Source organism: Caloenas nicobarica, chromosome 9, assembly GCF_036013445.1.
Source record: "Caloenas nicobarica isolate bCalNic1 chromosome 9, bCalNic1.hap1, whole genome shotgun sequence".
NCBI classification, from domain to species: domain Eukaryota; kingdom Metazoa; phylum Chordata; class Aves; order Columbiformes; family Columbidae; genus Caloenas; species Caloenas nicobarica.
The window spans coordinates 12638872-12658473 of NC_088253.1; the positions used below are offsets into that span (position 1 = coordinate 12638872).

Consider the following 19602-nt stretch of genomic DNA (forward strand, 5'->3'; position numbering starts at 1 on the left):
TTTGGTGGGGGAAAGGGGTAGGATATCAACAGAGGGCTAGCTGGGTGATCAGTGTTCAGGAGAGCAGGGCTTGCACCTTCATCTGCTGCAGCACCGAGCACAACCAGATCCTTACCCTAATGCGGGCCCCTGGGCATGGCTGCAATGTGGATATTAATATGATCAAGGCTGTTCTTTTCAGTTTGTGTACATGCTGTTTTCCGAGCCTGGCAGTGTGGGAAATGGCCCTTCCCACTTGCTTGGGCCCTAGGAAGATAGTTTTTATTTAGGGTAATGGAAGCTGCTGTCAGCTGGAGTCAGATGTTTAATCTTCCATCTCAGCGAGTATAAATGTTTGGAGATCCCCCTTGGGAGGGGTGAGCACTGGGACTAGAGCATTAGTCAGAGAGCCTGTTGCTGCTAAGCAAGACTCTCTCAGAAAAAAAACAGGCTCAGTTGAAAAGGTAGATGATTAAAGTTGCAGCTTGTGTCCATTTCATATCTAATGAGAATCACAGAGCAAATGGAGTTCTAGGTAACTGTGAGGATGTTGTATTTAGGAGACTTGCTATTAAAACACAAACCCCCATCGGAGAACAGACAGACATTGATGTTTATTGACATGTTTAATAGAGTAATGGAATCAAAGCTTGGAAAGGGATTTGCTGCAATAGTCTGTGAGCATCTTCAAGGTGCTGATGGCTGTAGGTTGGGACAGGAGGTGCTTTCAAGTTCCAGAGACATCAGGAATGCCAAACGTTGCTGTGCTCCCAAATACTGTTACTGAAAACAAAGGCAAACAGATTATAGCACGTTACTGTAATCCGTGCATGAGGGAGTAACGTTCATGTTGTTACTTGTGTGTGTGTGTCTCGCTCTGGCCCTACCCTGCCAAAAAAATTTGAATGCTTTCCTTCCTTAGTTTTTGCTAAGTTTGTGGTATGCCAGTGGTCCTGGTTTTATTTTATAAACGAAATTGACAGTAATGATGATTAATTGGGGTATTCTGAATTGAAGTGTTGCATCAAACCTACAGATGGTCTTAAAATTAAAATTGCAAAATAGTGAAGGATAGGCAAATATCATTTGATCTCTGCACTTCGGACTTCAGTGTGAATCAGCGTGAAGAGTGTGCAGAGCTGGCAGTTTGGGTTCATTTCTCATTGCAACACAGCACTGTAGTGCTGGATCCTGTACCAAGAAGTTACAAGTCCATTGAAGCTGGTGGCAGAAGTCCCATTGACTTCAGAGAGGTCTGGATTTTCTCCCAGGAGTTTACCTCAGGGGACAAATTTTTAGAGTTGGGGCCCATATAAAAATGTTGGCACCAGGGCTGAGAAACTAAGAGTGAATGCTACAAACGGTGCATGACATGGTAAACTGTAGATCTGCTTATGGAGGGAAATCGGTGTTTTGAAACAGGAGACCAACTGGAGTCCAGAAAAATCCCTCAAGTTCGTGAAAGAGCAATACACAGGCAGTACCTGGATCCAGGTGATAATGTAGATAAACGTAATGTGATGAAATGTCAATGTGTGGGTAAGATCTGTATTCACTAAAAGGATGCTCAGAATTTCCTGAATGGGGTTATGGATTGTTAAATGGGTCCCAGGAATCATTCTCTGGGCCATGACAAAATCAACAAGGAAAGCAAAGATGGGGGTTTTTTCTGAGATATACCACTATGGACTAGCTTTTGCAACTATCCTGTACTTTACATTTGCTAGTGGAATGTTTTGAAGAGCGTGTTACAAAGTCCACTTGGTTTCATACCAGATATTTACTCCCCTATTTCCTCTTCAGATGGTGATCCAAAAAGTGAGATTATCCCATTTTTCTTACTATTACATTGAAAAGCAACTTACAATAACTGAAGCACACTTAAAAAAAACTAGAGCTCATTCTAATTATGTGTAACTCATGCCAAACACTTGTAAGCAGACAGCATTAATTTTTTTCTATAAGCGAGTTAGAAAAAAAAAGTGAGGAAATGGTATGTTTCCATTTGTGTAGTAAACGTTGGTATTAGTTGCTGTTATGTTTTGAATTGAAACCTTTCAACAACTGTTTTGAATAAAATCCAGTTGTTGGGTTTTGTTTGTTTTTTTCCAGGAAAATGTATTCTAATGCAGATAGTTTCTTTTGCGGTGTACATAGTAGATGGTAGCAGTTGCAATTAATAACCCATAGCAGGAGTATAGCATTGTGCAATATGAAGTGCTGCACAATGTGAATCAAGTTAATAGATTTTGGGCTGTATGATAGGATGCAGGGTTAAAGTTGTTGCTTCAGGCTTTTTTCTTGATCATTGTCACTGCAAGGCTTCTGCAGGAGTTTGTTTAAGGAAGATCTAGGTAAGAAAGTAATTACTGGCTCTTAATTAATCAGACAGAAAGCAGCTTTGGTGAGTGCTCACCCGCAGCTTTCCGTAGGCTCTCTAGGAAGTAAACGGCTGTTCCCTTTGCAAAGGCTGTGACATGCCTGACTGCTGAGGCAGCGTCAGCTACCAGCTGAATGCCTGGTTTGCGGCAGTTTTGTGCAGGGCCAGACCAACCGTTACCTCTGTGCAGAACACGAAGTCCCTCCATGCCCTACCCATGTCCTTCAAACATGACCCAGTGGAACCGCAGGAGGATAAGCTGCTGCAGTAGAGCCTCCTCACAGGCAGCAGGAGAGGGCGAAGCAACGGGGTCTATGAATGGATTTCAGTGACATGAAGAGTAAAGTTCTGGACTATTTTCCTTTAATTTAATCTCTCCCACCTGCTATGAGGCTCCCGTATCTTTGAGCCTGAGAAGGCCCCGTTTTGTTCAGTTCAGTTTAATCACTGCATTTAAATATGTGTGTAAAAAACCAACAACAACAAAACCCCATCTGCATGAAACCAAATTTGATATTCTCTCCCTCTCTTAATGTGATCCCATGAATTTCTTGCATTGTTGTGTCCCATGTACTAAGGATCTCATGCAGAGAGCAAACAATAAAGCAGCGAGAAGACAGATGCTCTGCTAATGGGAAACCAGGGAGAAGAGAGTCTGTGAGGGATTACAGGCAGCCTGGGGTTGGAATACATTATTAGCATAGCACCCAATTCAGAAATTAGTTTTCAGAATTAAATGCCTGAAGAATTTTGGCAAAAACTCCTGATCATCCCTCTCAAAACCCTGAAAGCATAAAAGAGTAGGAATCTCAAGTCTAGGCTGAGCAATCCTTTTCAGTGACTTTGCAGTGCTGTAACAGCGAATTGTAGTTTTTACGGCTTCATACCATTACCGGGGCAGCGACTGCCACACCTACTGAAATGTAACCCGCTCGATCTGCTTGCACAAACCTTTAGCAGGTTTTGAACATCCTCATCAAAGAAGAAAATGGGCCTGAATGAGATTCCAGCGCCTGTTTCCAGGAGGAGGGTTTTGTTTTGTTGAGTGCATAACAGCAGGGAAGTGCATCAGCCTCTCCTTGGGCACGGTTAGGCATGCGAAGGAGAAGCAGCAACGTGTCTTTTCAAAGAGCTGACATTGCCTAAGGTAGAAACTTTGGGTCTTGAAGCCTTTTTCAGGCATGCTATTTTCTGAATGTTTTTGCTTTTGAAAATCATGATGAGAACATCAAACTTTAAAAGACCCTGGGTAGACAACGAAGACTGGTTACAGTCGGAGAGCAAACAGGAGAAATTGTTTCTCATAGTACTTGGTGGGATTATCCTCCATGCATAATTGTTCATTATATGCTCAAAATTCATTGTTAATTTCTTTGGGATATGTTGCATGTTAGACAGAAGAGTTATAAGCCCCAAGATTATCACAGGAGGACACTAACAGGCCTAAATATTCAAGACAGAAGGGGACTTGTTTTCCTCTTCCATTGAAACGAAGACTCTTGGACAGAATCATTAGAGATTTTTTTTGGTCATTTGATAATCAAAGTATAGTGGACAGCAAACAAAAGTTCAGCCAGCCAAGTCTTCTACTTTATTTTTACTCTTCTAACATATTTAACATATTTCTCAAGGTTTATTTAGTTTCCCAGAGTCTTATTTTACATAAGTATCATTTGGGAGCTTGATTACAAAGTCTTGACGCATGCACATAAAGTGAGATTTTATTATCTGGGAGAGAAGTCAAAGACAAGGTAAATATGGGGAAAAAACAGTTGGGGCCAAACTAAGAAACCAGGAAAAGTAATATATCAGCTCTTCAACATGCTCTTGTTTTCTTTTCATCCTGGTAACTAGCATCTTATTTCTAAGTCACAGAAGTGAGAGTGAAGGGTAACACTTAACTTTCAGCTTTGAATTTCAGAGCTGTTCTTTTCATATCAACTTCTTTCAATGTTTTTATATATGTTTAATGACCATCTCTAATGAATATTTGGGAAAGTTGACAATTACGTTTCTTATTTGTCCTGAGCACAGACTGTCTGTAGACTTCTGAACATTTCTGTCTAGTTTGGTCTGCAGTTACATCATCTTACTGGTCTGCCAACAAAATTTTTTTAAAAAAAAAAAAAAGAAAGAAAAATCGGCACATGTGAAAGCCTTATAGAGGAAGGGTAGAATTGAGCCCAGTACTGCTTACATCACAACTGGAATTGTATGTATAAAATCCCCTGTGTATAGGAAGCACACCTGTGATTTGGCGTCTCCACCAGGGTCTTGCCCATCAGCCCATATTACTTCACTGTTACACCTCAGTACTTTTCACGTCTCCAGATTGTGAGGGAGGGCTGGCATGCACAAAAGCTCTTTTCCCTCTTCCAACTGTGTCAGTAATAAAAGAGGCTACAAGTCTGTAGAGCATAGCCTTGTCTTCTGCTGCAGTTCCCTAGTTCCCAAGCTCTGGGGGACCAGTGCTGCTTCCAGCCAAGAGCCGCGCTGGGAACCCACCATCGGGGAGGCTCTTGGGTGTGCTGAGAGATAATAAAGAGGCCATTCTGCCTTGTCTGCGGTCTGGAGCAAGTCACGACTTCTCTCTCATTGCACGCACAAGATTTGTGACGGTTAATAATAAGTGCTTCAAAGACAGGGTTTGCCGATTTTAATTATTATTTTAAGACTTTGTTTGTAAGCTCTGCTTCTAAAATCGAAAACTTAGCACAACAGCTCTGTTTAAACTCTCCAAGTTAAGAACAAACACCGCAAAGCAGAAGTTGGCAGGTGAGCTATGAAAATGTAGAAAAATTAACTTCTTGTTTACCTTTAAACAGCGGTGTCCACAGTGCTACTGTCGTGTAGGAAACGGTGCTGCTGCAACCTGAGGCTGTTATTCTTTTCCAGTCCAAATAGATTTAAAGCACAAGCAGAACCGAATCCAAACCCCTGATCTCACCAAATCAGGTCTTCAGTTTGTGTGGGATCAATGCTGTGATCAGAAAAGAGAGCAGTGACAAAGGACAGCTCCCCAAGCCCATGAAATACTTTATCACTGCAATTAGGCTTCCTGCCATTTTGCAGCTCTTAATTCAGTAATCCAGTTCTGGATATGTTTGACAAGTAACAATTCTCTTGTTAAAAACAAATCATGGTTTTAATTTAATAGGGTTAGTCATATAAAGAATGGGTTTGTGTCAGCAAAACCTTTCTTTCTGACAAACATTGTAATTTATCACAATCTAGTTAGCAATAAACGACATTAATCTGACCACTATACCATTCTGTTCCTGGGGAATAATTTTTCCTGTTAATCAATAGCTGCGTAAATGCTGCTTTGCATTCCTTATCAAATGACAGCCAGATGGTACTGGTAAATTCATTCCAGCAGGATTTTAGAATTAGCCGGGTTTGTACTGTTGTTAATCCTCTGCTGTCTGCACCACTAGGACCTGCCCACCTGTTTCCAGTAACCCTCGAGTTCGCACCCTTAGGAAATAGTCTAGCCAGATGGTTACTCAGATACAGCGCAGCCAAGAAACATCCCGAGCAGAAGAAGAAAAAGGCAAAAAAAAGCAGTATCTTGCAGATACAGCCAGCTAGGACTGCTGCCTCTGTATTTGTTCCTCAACAGCCTGGTCTCTTCTGATGAAGTTTCAAAGTTTCTTAAGATTGCATGAGCTGTGTTCCTTAGTGTGTTGTAAATTTGGGGCTGTGACAGCTGCTATACCATCACTTATTGACCGCCTGGGCCCGTCAAAGTGTCTGCAAGACCCTGTCCTTCATAATCACTTTGCGGCATAGCAACAATAATTTTGTCTCCAACCTGTTGATCTGAAATAACATGTAATCCCCTCATACTAATAAAAAAAGGAAAACATATAGCAGCTCTAGACTGGGAGCCACTGGCTTTTGAAGTGAGGGGACAGTTAATCCCCACTAAATCAAGGGGGAATGAAGCAAGCGGTAAGCTCTGTTGCACTGAGGATGCATTAGGTGCCTGAGCCAATTAACCTGTGCTCTGGGAGAAGAGTCCAGTTTACACTTATCCTCCCCACTCCTGTCTTTTCTCTTGTGCAACTGAAGTACATTTCAGGTGAGCTTTGCTACAACCTTAATTGCTGCAATGCGCATCACTGTGCAGCACCATACGAATAACGGGCACCCAGTCCCTCTGGCAGAAAGGGTGCACACACAGCACTTGGCTCATGGGACTGCAGTGGGTGAGGGTGAAGTTCGGCCACTGCAAATACCAGTTTCAAAATTGCATGGCTGGAGTTCTTCAGGCAAATGCCTCTTGCCCGTAGGGTAGTTGTTTGGTAGGTCAGTCGTCTGGCCTGATAACCTTGATGTTCTTTGTATATCTCTCAATACAGGGCTAAAGACAGACTTCGGCATGTGAAACAGCGTCCGCTTTGGGGGCGCAAGTACAAAGTTAAGGTGGAAAGCGCTCAGGCAGGGAACACAGAGCTTTGGTCCCAAATGGGCAAAGTAGCTCCTGGCTGCCGTGCCCCCGGCATCGAACCCGAGAGGGCTCTGCCGCCAGCCCTGCCCAGCCTCCCGCATCCCCCGCGGCTGCAGCGTGGGCAGATGGCTGGGGTTTGTACCAGCTTTCTGGGGTACCTTACTGTTACCCACATTGTGCAGGGAGCCCAAGCTCCTGCAACTGGACTTGTAGATTCTTCCCTGGATAAAAAGCTTGGTATCTACAAGGCAGCTAAATCCTCCTTGGGCCTGTCTTCATTTTTCTGGCCTGTATATAGCACTGAGTGAAATGTAGGTCCAAAATCTGAGGTCAGTAAGAGTCTGGTCACTAATTTGAGCAGGAGTTGGGAGGTAAGTCCTGTACTGTTTACTTCCCCAACAGCAACAACCAAAAGAATGAATTCAAGCTAATTCCAGCATATCAAATGCAAACTTGCCAAATAGGCTTCAAAAATAAAAGTCAAATTTAAAATAATACGATTGCATTGGAAATCTCAATTGAAGTCTTGTGGTGGATCAGAAGGCCAAGCTGCTATCTGAGCATGCTGCAAGAGCAGAGAGAAGGCTTTTTTGCGTCACCATCTCCCAAACCTCTCGTATAGTTTGCTATCATATACAGCACAGGCTGGAAAATAACACAGCATTCACTTAAAAGGTATTTCTTCAGTGAGAGGAGTGGCTACTAATAATCCTTTCTTTTCTGTCATTTGAACAGTATTCAGGTTTTCAGCAAACAGCGGACAAGTGCTTTGTTTGTGGACACCTCATAATGGAAATGGTAAGAGACCTAAATTGCTAACCACGGGGTGGCTTGCTCGGCACGCACTTTGGGCAGTGCACCGTGAGATGTTGTGCTTTTTCCCTAGTCAGACTATCATTGCATCTTCACCACTGTCAAGGTAATTTTTGAAACTGAGGCAGTAAATAAACAAAAATACCTTCATGCTCTATTACTATTAAGTATGGTGAAGTGAAGTGGGCTTCTTTTCTTATGAGATCATGGGAGGCTGTTTTTCTACTGCATGTCATTAAAAAATAAATAAATAAATTTAATACTAAGGAGAAATTACAGCCCAGCTTTGTATGGGAACATAGTAAAGGAAAACAGAGGCTGAACTCTGTAGGACAGTAGAATGGCAAGAGTGAATGTTAAGTGAATGGTAGCGGCTGGAGAGGACAGGGACGTTATCAGTAGTCCTGAGGTTTGTTGCCCGCTCTGTGACTTGCATCATTTATCTTCTGCCGCTTGTTCCATGTCAGTTAAAATGCATTATTGCTGCCGGGATTTGTAGGGAGCCGGTAGTCAGAGTTACTTCTATAATAAAAAAATCCAAGGACTACAGGTTGGGCCAGATACTGCTGGTGTCGTTTCAGTGGGCGACAGTAGGAGGAGTTTAGTCTCTTCTTCCTAAGCGGAAATTCCCAAACAAAATTAAGTGGCTTGCACATCATGTAGTATCTATCTATTTTCCTCTTGCTTTAAAATGTACATGAACCTCAGTATGCCTAATAGAAGTAGGTGTTGCGTTGCAACCACGGAGGTTCGGTAGGAGCTGGAACAGAGGCTTCACTAATGAGGATTCTGGCTCGTATCCTGGCACCACTGGTTGGACAAGGATATCGTTTATTTTAGCCCAAGAGCAAATTTCTAGAGTTGTATCATGCCGGGAGGGGGAGGGGCATCCTGACTCGCGTGCTTCGAGCTGGCCCTAATTGCAGAATCCCAGGCAAGAGTCCATCGCGTCTCGGTGGGGCAGCTCAGTCGCTGGAAGCTTGGCAAGTGCTCATCTGCCTTTCTGCCATCAGCAAGTGTGCTCTGACAGAAGGAAGCAGCTCTGGGAGCTCCAGGAATTGAGCAGTCTGCTTTGGCTCGTTGCTCCGTGTCCCTGCCCGGGAGCCCACACAACAAAGGTGCCGGGAGCCGCAGCCCCGCGGGCCGGGGCGCAGCTGAGGCTGTTGGAGGCTGAGGGTGCAGCCGAACAGGGAGCTGCTCCATGCACAGGGCCGGCTGCACAACCACGCCACGCTGACAGCGGGACGGGATCTGTTCTGTAGCAGCGTAGCCAAGGCTGTATCAGGCCTTTCCCTGAACCTCCTAAAATGCGATAGGGAACGTCAGTGTGGGAAAAGCCTGGGCAGGTGGATAGGTCTGTATCCAAACACACGGATGCAGATGGAATTTTAACAGAAATCAATGGGCCCCTATGACTGAGTGATAACCAGTCGGTAGCTGTGGTGCAGTAAGATCCTTAATAAAGGGATAGCTATTTATTTGCTTATTTTGTTATTTTACTTCTTAAGTTTGAGTAATGACTGGTTTGGATTCTGTCTGTCACAGCCCGTTAAGTTTGGTGAGTTAACTCTGTATCCCAGTAACTTGCTGGAGCAGATTTTCCAAGAAGTGTCTCTGAAGTAGTTTTTAATTTCTTCTGGCAGTATTGGCCCTGCAGAGCTAAGACCGATGGGCGTTAGCCTGATTTTCGCAGTTCTCTCTATTTATTGGGAGCCTACTGAAACCCACTGAAATAAGCAAGTTGATTGTTTTAAGAGGACCCTTGCTGACAGATCTGCAGAGTGGTAATTTCATCCTGAAGTGCTTTTCCCACTGTTATTATTAAGAATCAGACGCAGCAGTGTATGAGGGGGATCTCATGTAATCATGCATCCACTTAGTTTGCCGTTTGCCTCTTAAGATCTTACAAGCCCTTGGAAAGTCATACCATCCTGGCTGCTTCCGCTGCGTGGTGTGTAACGAGTGTTTGGATGGAGTCCCCTTCACCGTGGATGTGGAGAACAATATTTACTGTGTCAAAGATTACCATACGTAAGTACGCCAATCCATTGCATGCTTGGAAAAATCATAGTGGTTAAATTATTGATACAGTTATAAGCCTTGTAGCAGATAAAAAGGGTCATTCCTGTTTGCTCAAGTCCCTCAAATGCTGCTCTCATGGGTTGCATTTGTTTTAAAGTTACATTAAAGGTCACATAATGGGCCCAGTGAGGTTGAAAATCAAGTTATGTCAGAGGAGGTACTTCTCTGGTGGCTGTTTCTCCACTTCTTTCAGGACTTTCAATGTTAATTAGACTAATTCTGCAAGCAATGGTAGGTTCTGCTGGCTGTTTCTAAGAGTCGCAGTTCTGGTAGTGCACGACACTGGCGAGTGTAAGTTCGCTTAACCTAAACTGCACAGTAGACATGTAATTAGCAGCTAGTGTTAGAATGACTTAGCCTCACTTGACGAAAAGTTTTGTGGTTTAAGTGATTGCTTTTGTACTCCTTTGTGCTCCTGCTCAAAAGCAACATTAATGTTCTTAGCTCCAGTCAACCAGTAACTGTGAACTCAACCCAATTGGTACCAAGTTGACCGTGTCACAAGAACAGAGTAAATTTTGGCCCAGTGATTGTCGTTAAATGTAGCTGTGGATAATAAGACCAGTTGATACATTTGGGTTAAGTAGATCAGCCCCTCTCCTACTTAGCATTGTTATGTCTTCCTCACATCAGATGATGAGAGTCCCTAAGTTAGGAGCTGCTTTGCAGTCAAAGCAGCAAGTCCCTGGAAGAGTTTGAATGGCTTTATGAGTAACGGAAGGTAGGAGAAAGCACACGTGGGCAGAGGGCTGGATTCATTAGGCTAGAGGTCAGGAAGACCTAAGCAATAAAGCTCTTCTAGATCTCCTCTTTCCTGAATATCATCAAATATTTAGGGGTGTTTCAAATCCTATGGATCTGTATTCTGCTAAAAAACAAGGCATGGCTAGAATAGATCTCTTGGTTTCACTTTTTGAAGAAGTTTTAAATGTGATTTGAATGCTTTCTTCTTGCACCCTAGGGTTTTTGCACCAAAATGCGCTTCCTGTAACCAGCCAATCCTACCAGCACAGGTACGTGTTAACATGCATTGACTCTTTAGAGAAAACAGCTGTTCTAAAAACACATTAGGTGCTTTTCCTCCCTCTTCCAGAATCTATACTATGTCAGATACTATATTAAATACAGTTCGGCAGTAATGTCACTCCCAAACATTCCCAGGGGTTATAATAGTCATGCTACTTATGCAGCATAGTACTTTGTATCTTTGGGGTGCTTTCCAGGTCTTAATTATGCTGTTATAAATCTCATTTAATTGAAAACCCTGACTGGGACTCCAAGAACAACCCAAGAAGTAAAGCCCTGTTTATTTTTAGAATCTCCCATTAGCTCAAGTAGCAATTTTGCTTGTCTGCTGCATTTGCATTTCTGATGTGGATCTGTTAATATGGCCAGACTTGAAAAGACATCTGAGGGTTACCCTGACCCTGTGAGGAGGTCACATAGTCTGTTGTCGTGGGGTGGCAATGAAATGGAAGTGCTTAAAGAGGTGGAAAAGGCAGCAGCAAAGTTGGCTAAAAGGGAAGCCAGGTGAATGACCTGCCTGCAACCACAGCATATCCTGACAGTATAGTTAGCACCAGAAGACTTCTGCATAAAGACATCCCTATTCTGCCTGCCCGCAGTGGTGCTCCCCCATGCTCTGGTGGGTACAGGACCCTCTGAGTTCCCATTGCCGAGGTCACTGACCAGCTCATGTGTAAGCAAGAGCCTCAGCATCTCCCTCCTTTTCCTTTTGGCGTGTGTAAAGAGCCACAGCTTGCATCCTATGAGCCGCTGTGCCCCAGTGAAGCCTGTGGCTAGAGCCTCTCGGCATGCCCACCTGCATCACTGCGCGTTACTCTCTGTCGTTATGATTTCTGTTAAATGGCCAGTTCTCACGTAGTTAAAAGCCTTATGAAGGCTGAGCCAGAACTGCTTGTCCTGGTGATGGAACCTGAGGAGAAAACCCCTAAGTAAATTTCACTGAATTTGCGTCTTACAAAATGACTTTTAACAAAAAAAAAAAAAAAAAGGCAAGCAGTCCTACTGCTGACTCATGATGGTTAGCAGCATAGACTCCACGTTCTTTCCCATGGAGGTTTCTTAGGTTAGTTCAAGTCTAGCAGTGCAGGTACTAACTTGCCCACAGCTTTTCTCAGACATGGTTTACGTCATATCTGATGCTCTAACCACACCTGGAACTGGAAACAATGCAAGGCAACAAATTTAATGAGCGCTGTCTTCAGAGGCTTCAGAATGGATCGGGGAAAGAGTTGGTGAGGTAACAAGCAGGGTATGGTCTGCTGTGACAGGCCTGGGACACAGCCAGGAGTTACACAACTTCACTGCATCCACCCTCACGCTGAGGCTTTGGCCTGTGCACCTCATTACCTGCCAAACTAGTATGTGAATCCCTATGGGGTACATACAGTGACGTGCAAAATCGCTGTGCAGCAGATGGTTTGAGGGGAGTACAAGTCCTGGAAAACTCAGGCAAGGATGTCTACAAGGAAGGGTTACCCAATCACCAGGTTGTAGGTTTTGGCTGGTAATTCATTCAGATCCTGGGTGCCCTTGGAAAATTATTTCATTTCAAGACTAATTTGTCCCTTGAGGATGAAGTTTTGGCTACACTTCCCAGATGACCTCTACAGCTTAACTATGTGAGACACCCACGCTGCTGCTAAACAGCAAAACCAGCCGTGCAGTGCTGTGCGCGGGGGACAAGAGCCTCGGCGGTCACAGAGCTCTGCTCTGCAGAGGAAGAGGGGATCTCGCAGGGAAACGGCTCTCCAAAGTGGTAGGCTGGGCACTGAAAGAAGACAGGGAAAACACCACTCAGCAGCCCGCTCTTACCCTCTCTCTGCTTCCCCAACAGGGCTCCGAGGAGACCATTCGGGTGGTGTCAATGGACAAAGACTACCATGTGGAGTGCTATCACTGCGAGGTAGGCACCGGGCACCATGCCCGCCCCACAGCAAGGCTTTGTCACAGCTTGCAGCCTCTGGCGCCCCAGGGTGCACGGGCTGCTCTCACAGGCCTGGGCAGGTGGGTTCTGCCCCTCGGCTCCTGGAGGGAGGCGCAGGGGCGTGTGCTAGCTGGGCTGCAAGTGCTGCTCCCATCTCCTGTATGAAGTTAAGTTTCTTTTTTCCCCAATGTATTAATTTCAAAAGCTGGGTTCAGTTGTTTGAGTTGAATTTTCTCAATACATCTAGATTGGGAGAGAACTGAGAATAGGGGCTGGTTCTGTTTTTCCTGTTCTCTGGATACAGCTTGTATGGCTCTGATCTGAGGAGACTTAAACTCATATTGCCTGTGCAGGGAAGGACCCTCATTCCAACACGAATGCTTCTCTAGGGCATCTGTGTTTTTTCCATGCTGAATGAATACTGGTTCTTTACTAGAAAAGAGACAGGGATACCACTGACTTTCTGTCACTTTTTTGGGAGTAGTTTCTTTTTGTGCAGAACATTTAAAAGTTTATTGAGACAGATCAAGTTGTGGGATTAGTGCTCTTGCTTTGGAGGGGAGAGCTGAGTTCAGTCCTAGCTCTGCATCTGGGAGCATGAAGCGGAAAAAAAACTCTAATTTGGGATCAACCTAAAACTTCCCTTTTGCTGTACGTTTGGCACGCTGATGTAACATGCAAATGTCCACATAGACCCTAACTGTGCTACCTAACTGTCTTGGCACCAGAGGCAAAAATGCAGCAATACTAGATTCCATGCACTTCTGTACAAAAGAGGTTTTACAAAGAGACTTCCAGTTGAGGGAGAAAATAACAAAATTCAGGGCATCTTGAAATGTATATGAACCTAAATGTAAGAAAGACCCCATGCACTCAGCTGTCTCCTTCCAACAGAGACACCTGATAGTGCATCCTTCTCTATCAATTTTTAAAGAGAAATTGGCACAGGAAATGGCAGCATTTTGGAGAGCTGTACTTCCCTCCTCCTTCTTCCCCCAGCTCCTGCTTTGTGCAGGCTTCACCTAAGATGACAGCTCCCTCCCCTTCTCTCGCAGGCTATTGACTTTATATTAGAATGTCCCAATGGGGGTTTATTTTCAGTTTTGTTTCATTATTCATTTCCCCATTCTCCTTCCAGTTTGAGGCAAATCAAGCTGCCTCCACATCTGCCCAGAACTGCAGACTGCATTTATGTACAGAAATCAGGGGTGAGCCATTTATTAACAGGGGTGGGTTACTGCCTAAAGGTGTCCAATCGAGCTTTCAAACTGTAGGCCCTGGGTCACTGCTGTCTCCAAATCCTGCTAGAACAGTTTGTGTCGGTATTTTGAAGTAATCACGTGGAGATTTTTGCAAAGGCTATAATAATTTATGCAGCCACTTCTGAAATGATGTTAATGTCATCATCGCCTGGTGGCCATGCAAAGTCAGTTGTCAGTTTGGAAATGTTGCTGCTTTTCTGTATCATCTCTTTCTTGTGCAACCACTTCTGCTGAGAAGTTTAACCCAGTTTACAGATGAATAGATCCCCTTTCTAAAACTGAAATGCACAGAGAAGGCAGGCTTTCTCATTGCAGAAGAGGAATACAATTATTGGAGAGGGAAAAAGGTATGAACACTTGGCACATCTGTAGGGTATCTGAAATTGTTAAATTCTAATGAGGAACTGAATTTTAAATCTTACATAAAGGACTATGAAGTTATTACATAGCATACAGTAACAGAAAACTACCTTGGCAGAAACTTTGATTAACGCCTCCCTAAACTAACACTCCACTTTTAAACCTTACTTTAAAACCCATTTTTCATTCTTATTTCAGTGTTGTAAAATTTAAGGATTTTAACTTGAGCTATGAAAGCTGAAAAATTGTACTTTGTGTCCAATTAAAAACTGCATCAGTTTTTAATACTAAAATGACCTATATGCCCAACATATTCATTGTTTTTTTTCCTTTCTCTTAAGTGTGCAGATGTGTACTCAGAACCTCTGGTTTGTCAGAACTGGTCACAGTAACAATTTTTCAGTATTTAACATACTTGAAATATCAAATCCAAGCACAAAACTGCCATGACTTTCAAATGTCATCAAAATTACAATGCTGACAACTGAGAACCAGGATTGTCTCTGTTGCAGTGTACATCACAGTCAGCAGGCAGGATCACTGTTTGTTGCTTTCATTTCTGTTCCTTTACTCTTGTTCACCCTTGTCGTCCCTGTAGTTAAATGCCAAACATACTCCCACTAAAGATGGACCATTGGCCTTGAAGTCTTTAGTTTTTTTATTTCCAGATTAGAGAAAGTTCAGCCCTGCTTCAGAAGAAAGACACGCGTCATCTTCCCCTCTTCCCCACTCCTCATTCTCTACTTATGCTCCCCCATTTCTTGCTTGCTGCCTTGTTGCAGAATTAGCTCCTTCTCTGTTCTAAGCTCTTCCAGGTTGTATGTGTCAGGGTCAGTCCTTGGTCTGTTTTTGTCTGATTTGCATCAACATTTATTAGATGAAGAAGAGACTGGAATGAGAAATAATGGGAGCAAAGCATTGGGTGCTACTATAGGCTGTCCTGTTCGACTTCAGTGATGTCGTTTTGCTCAATATGAGATAGTCAGGGCCCACCTACCAAAACCTTTGGAGGTTGCCATCTGTGGAGGCGTAGGAGGGAGCTCTCAGGGTTATGTAGGATAGATCAACATTGTTATGAGATGACTTACCTGTATGAATCACTAATCTGGGATGTCTGTGTTTCTTCTAGGATTGTGGCTTACAGCTCAATGACGAGGAAGGCCATCGGTGCTATCCGTTGGAGGGCCACTTGCTCTGCCACGGCTGTCATATCAGGCGCCTTAATATTAAACTGCCATCACATCCACCTCCAAGCTATCCAATGCACGTCACAGAACTCTGAGAGACATTTCCATGACCAATAAGCCGTTTGAAAGAGAAGACAGAAATCTAAAATGACTTTCCTGTTCCTTTAAAGATGAGATTCCAGTAATAACAGTCTAAACCAGCTATTTATTTTTTAAATCAGAGGTGAGGGGGTCCTTTTCTGATCTTGTATATATGCATTCTTTTATCTAGATATTTTCACTGAGACACCGTCTACTTGAACAAATAATTCACCACTAAACTGTAACTGTAAATGGCAGCATTTCTAAAAACAATGGTACAAAGGGCTGTTCCTACTCCCAACTCAGTTTCCTTCAGTCTAGATTTTGCCCAGGTAAGGAGTATAGAATTACTTTCCACAAGTTAGCACCTTATCATACTGCAGCAAGCATGATAAGATAAATGCTAGCATTTTAGCTAGTTTTGTTGAATTCTGGTCTTAGAGAATACAGTGTCACATTATTTTAAAACTTAGATTCCCAGAAGTAGTGGATAGGAAGCAAATAAAGTGTTTTTAGCAACAACAGATTTCAGCACGGGTTAAAGCAGCGTCAGGCCAGTTTTCCACACTACAAGGTTCCACAGTCATCCAAAGACTATTTAGCTTGTTAGAGAAGTGTGGCAAGCGTCTCCTATAAAAACCACATTACAGAGGAATATATCCAAAAGATTGGCACATGCAGGGTCACAACAGTTGAAGAAAGTTACAGACCTCTCTAATTGCTTGCTATGTACAAAGGTAGACATGGTATCAAAATGCATTCACATCAACTTGATGATTTGGCACTTAACTAAAGAATTCACCTTTTAAACCTGTTTTTTGTTTAATAGGGTTAGCAGCAGCCCCTTTCTATGCAAAGGTACACTTGTCTTTATACTACTTCTTTTACACAAGACTTCATTTGTTACCAACTGCTTTATGATTGTATGTTGATACATTATTAAAAGAGGAGTGGGACGGTGGCTTTTGGATTATCTTTTCAGCTTTGTGTTCTTTTCTAGATGTACTTTTGAACTGATTATGGTGATTGTCTTCATTGGAAAACAAGTACAGTTTAGCAGAAATAATAATTTAGAGAGTCAGACCATTGAAACATTGGTATTTTATAACAAGTATTAGATGTACATAGAATGTACACACTTTCATATTTTGCATAAGCTTTTACAGTAACCTCAGAGCTCTGGGGAAATATGTGTCTTCCATATAGGAAGTTAGATGAATCTTTTTTATGGTTTGTTTTCTACCATGTGTTGATGATTTACATGCAAATCACACATCTGTATGTTTAAAAAATTCTTGCATTCTCATGAGAATTGATCCAGCCTTCCTGAATTTATATTTTAAATAAATCCATCATTGCTGTCTTTAAGTGTATCCAAAATTACAATGAAATAAAACTCTTCTGCTCCAGAGGAAGTGGAAATACCAGACCAGATTCTCCACATGTATAAACTGGAACATTTCCATGCCAGTTCTCAGCACGTTGAGAATCCATTCTGATCCATTCGGAAATGATCCCATGTTAAATTCAGCACGCGGACTGATGAAATTACTTATTTGGCAACACTATTGCAGTTTAGTTTCTCATGCTCTATTGATTTTTAGAAAGGCCTTTGTGGTGCTCTTGAAAAGTACAAAGAGCATCCAATAGACACTAATTCCAAAGTGGAATAAGTAACTCCCTTAACATAACTTTTTGAAAGTCTGGAATTCCCTTTTTGGGGGAGGAGGGGGGCAGGAAAAATTCTGTGAACTTTTTTTTTTCTGTTAGTAAGGAACAAAAGGTATGTTTCCTGAACTTTTGCCAAACTTCCATTGGCCTAGATTAACCTGTCCTACTGAATGCTCTTTGGCAAGTCAGAAGCTCCTTTAAAAAGTCACTTCCTAATTAATATATATATATCAGTTTATAACTAACATATTTAATGTGATAGTAGCCATGTTTAGAAGGAATTACAGTGCAACTAGTGCCCTGTTCCTACAGTGTGACCGAAGAGGCCTGGCCTGCAAAAGAGAGGCCACTGGGTGCACGCACACTTTCTGCCTTTGCAGACATGACCTCTGTGTCCGCAGGCCCCGGCCCAGCCTCAGCAGGCAGGGGATGCACATGTGCCTCTTGCCCAAACAGCAGACACTAGAAAAGAGGGGAGGGGGAAAAAAAAGTCTTAAATTGGATTGTATGACCAGGTCAATTCCTTAAGGTTATTACAAATATGGAAGATACCAGAGCTTCAGGATAAACTTTTAGCATCAACTGCAATGTAATACTTTTTTATTTAAGGAAGCTGCTTTGGACCACATTTAGCTTTGAGGCATTTTTACTTGCTTATCTTTAAAATATATATTAAGGAAACCAGATTAAGAAAGCAATCATTTAAACACCCAGAGAAGGTTTGGGTCTGTTCCTGTGAGCAACTCACCCCCTACCAGCACTGGCTGTACTGGAAAAATGCTTTGCTTTACCAGTATAGAAGCAAAACCTTCAAAAATCACAGTGGCCCGAGATGGTGGTGACTCTGGGGTTCAGCCCTGTCTCCTGCCAGTGCCTCCCTTAGCACTTTGCCTCCTTCAGTGGCAAGTTTGAGTTTCCACTCCAACATACTTCTCAAGGGGCAGCATGCTATCCAACGTGTACATACCACACCTTTTCTTCTTTTCTGAAAACGATCATACTGTAGAACACAGTAATATTTTAGTTTCATTTCACATATTAATTTATCAGTCTCTTGTAGTTCTACTCAGTTCCAATGTGTTAAATATCATCATGGGAAAAAAATACTGAAAGGTAATATTTCAATAGAGAATTAGCAATTTGTATAAAACCAGAAAGCAGCAGCTGTTATTCCAGTATTTTCTATAGACAGGTGCATTCCATTAGTGTATAATGAAGTACAGCCTTGTTTTGCCAGCATTTAGTACAAAAACTGGAGCTAGAGTAAAATTTGCCAGGTTGTGGGTTTTTTGTTTTTGTTTTCAATCAAAGAGAAAAACAAAAGCAAATCTAAAGCAATGATGTGCTGTACTCTTTAGTGCTAGTGACAGTTTCTGCACTTTTTACCTCCTTTCTGGGGAATCATGTAAATGAGAAAGCTTCTTTTAATGCTTTTCTTAAGGAATATTATTATGTTAAATCAGTTCAACAGAGATGTAAACTTTCTGGATTTCATTTTATGATGTGATTGTTCTTCAGAAGCCTTTGCTGTACTTTCAGAATATTTCTGTAAAACTACAACAACTTGTTCTCATTTGCATCAGGACTACACCTTTCCATTTGGGTAAGGAACCTCACACAGTCCCTACAGCACAAAGCTGGCGCAGGCAATTCAGAGCCCCTCGCACACTGGAGGACACGTTCCAAAGAAAGGACTAAAATGATAATTTGAAAACAAAACAAAAGAACACAGATAATTGAGCTTTCAAAGAGGGTTTGTTTGAGTTGCTTTCCTTTTCCTTTCACTTGTGTGCACGCGTGTGTGTGTGTATATGTTTTGTAAGGTGGAGCTTCAAAAGGAAAACATGGTTAGAGGAGCTCTTTAAGACCAGAAATTCCAGAGTAGTTAAGTAAACCAAAGCTCTAAAGGAGACAAAAGCTGCTTTCTTGTGTTTCAAGAAAAGTTTAAAAGTTTGTGATTCATTCTGTAACTAATGCCGTAACTAGAGTATATAATTTGACTTAAATTAAGTTTTCATTTAAGAAATATTTTCATTTTCTTTAAAAGAATATAGTTTTCTTCCAAGAACTTGGACCAACGTTGATTTTTATTTTGTAGGAAATATATAAATTCCCAGTTTGTATATCATGTAACTAGTTTACATGCTGAAAATATACATTAGTTTAACTATTTTTGTGTATATATCCTTGTAAAACCTTTCAATGTGCTTCTGTCTTTTAGTCTTTAGAATTACTTGTGGTTTTGTGTTTCAGTGTTTGATTCCCTTGATTGTTGAAGAAAAAAAATTGGGAAATGTAGATTTATTTATCTAAAGAAGAAGCTACTTGCTATCATTCTAAGTTATTTAATATTAAAGTCAGAAGTTTCATTTAACCTTAGATGC

The 19602-nt window shown here is 42.2% G+C and overlaps 1 protein-coding gene across 1 annotated transcript in view; it reads left to right on the forward strand.

Moving 5' to 3' along the window:
* WTIP (WT1 interacting protein) overlaps window positions 1-19327 on the forward strand; it is an 85391-nt gene extending 66064 nt beyond the window's left edge. The window contains exons 4-8 of the mRNA XM_065641107.1: window positions 7548-7610; window positions 9526-9656; window positions 10669-10720; window positions 12568-12636; window positions 15409-19327. Of these exons, the coding sequence (XP_065497179.1) occupies window positions 7548-7610; window positions 9526-9656; window positions 10669-10720; window positions 12568-12636; window positions 15409-15561 (468 nt within the window). The 3' untranslated portion in view covers window positions 15562-19327. The remainder of the gene's footprint in view (window positions 1-7547; window positions 7611-9525; window positions 9657-10668; window positions 10721-12567; window positions 12637-15408) is intronic.
* The last annotated feature ends 275 nt before the right edge of the window (window positions 19328-19602 follow it).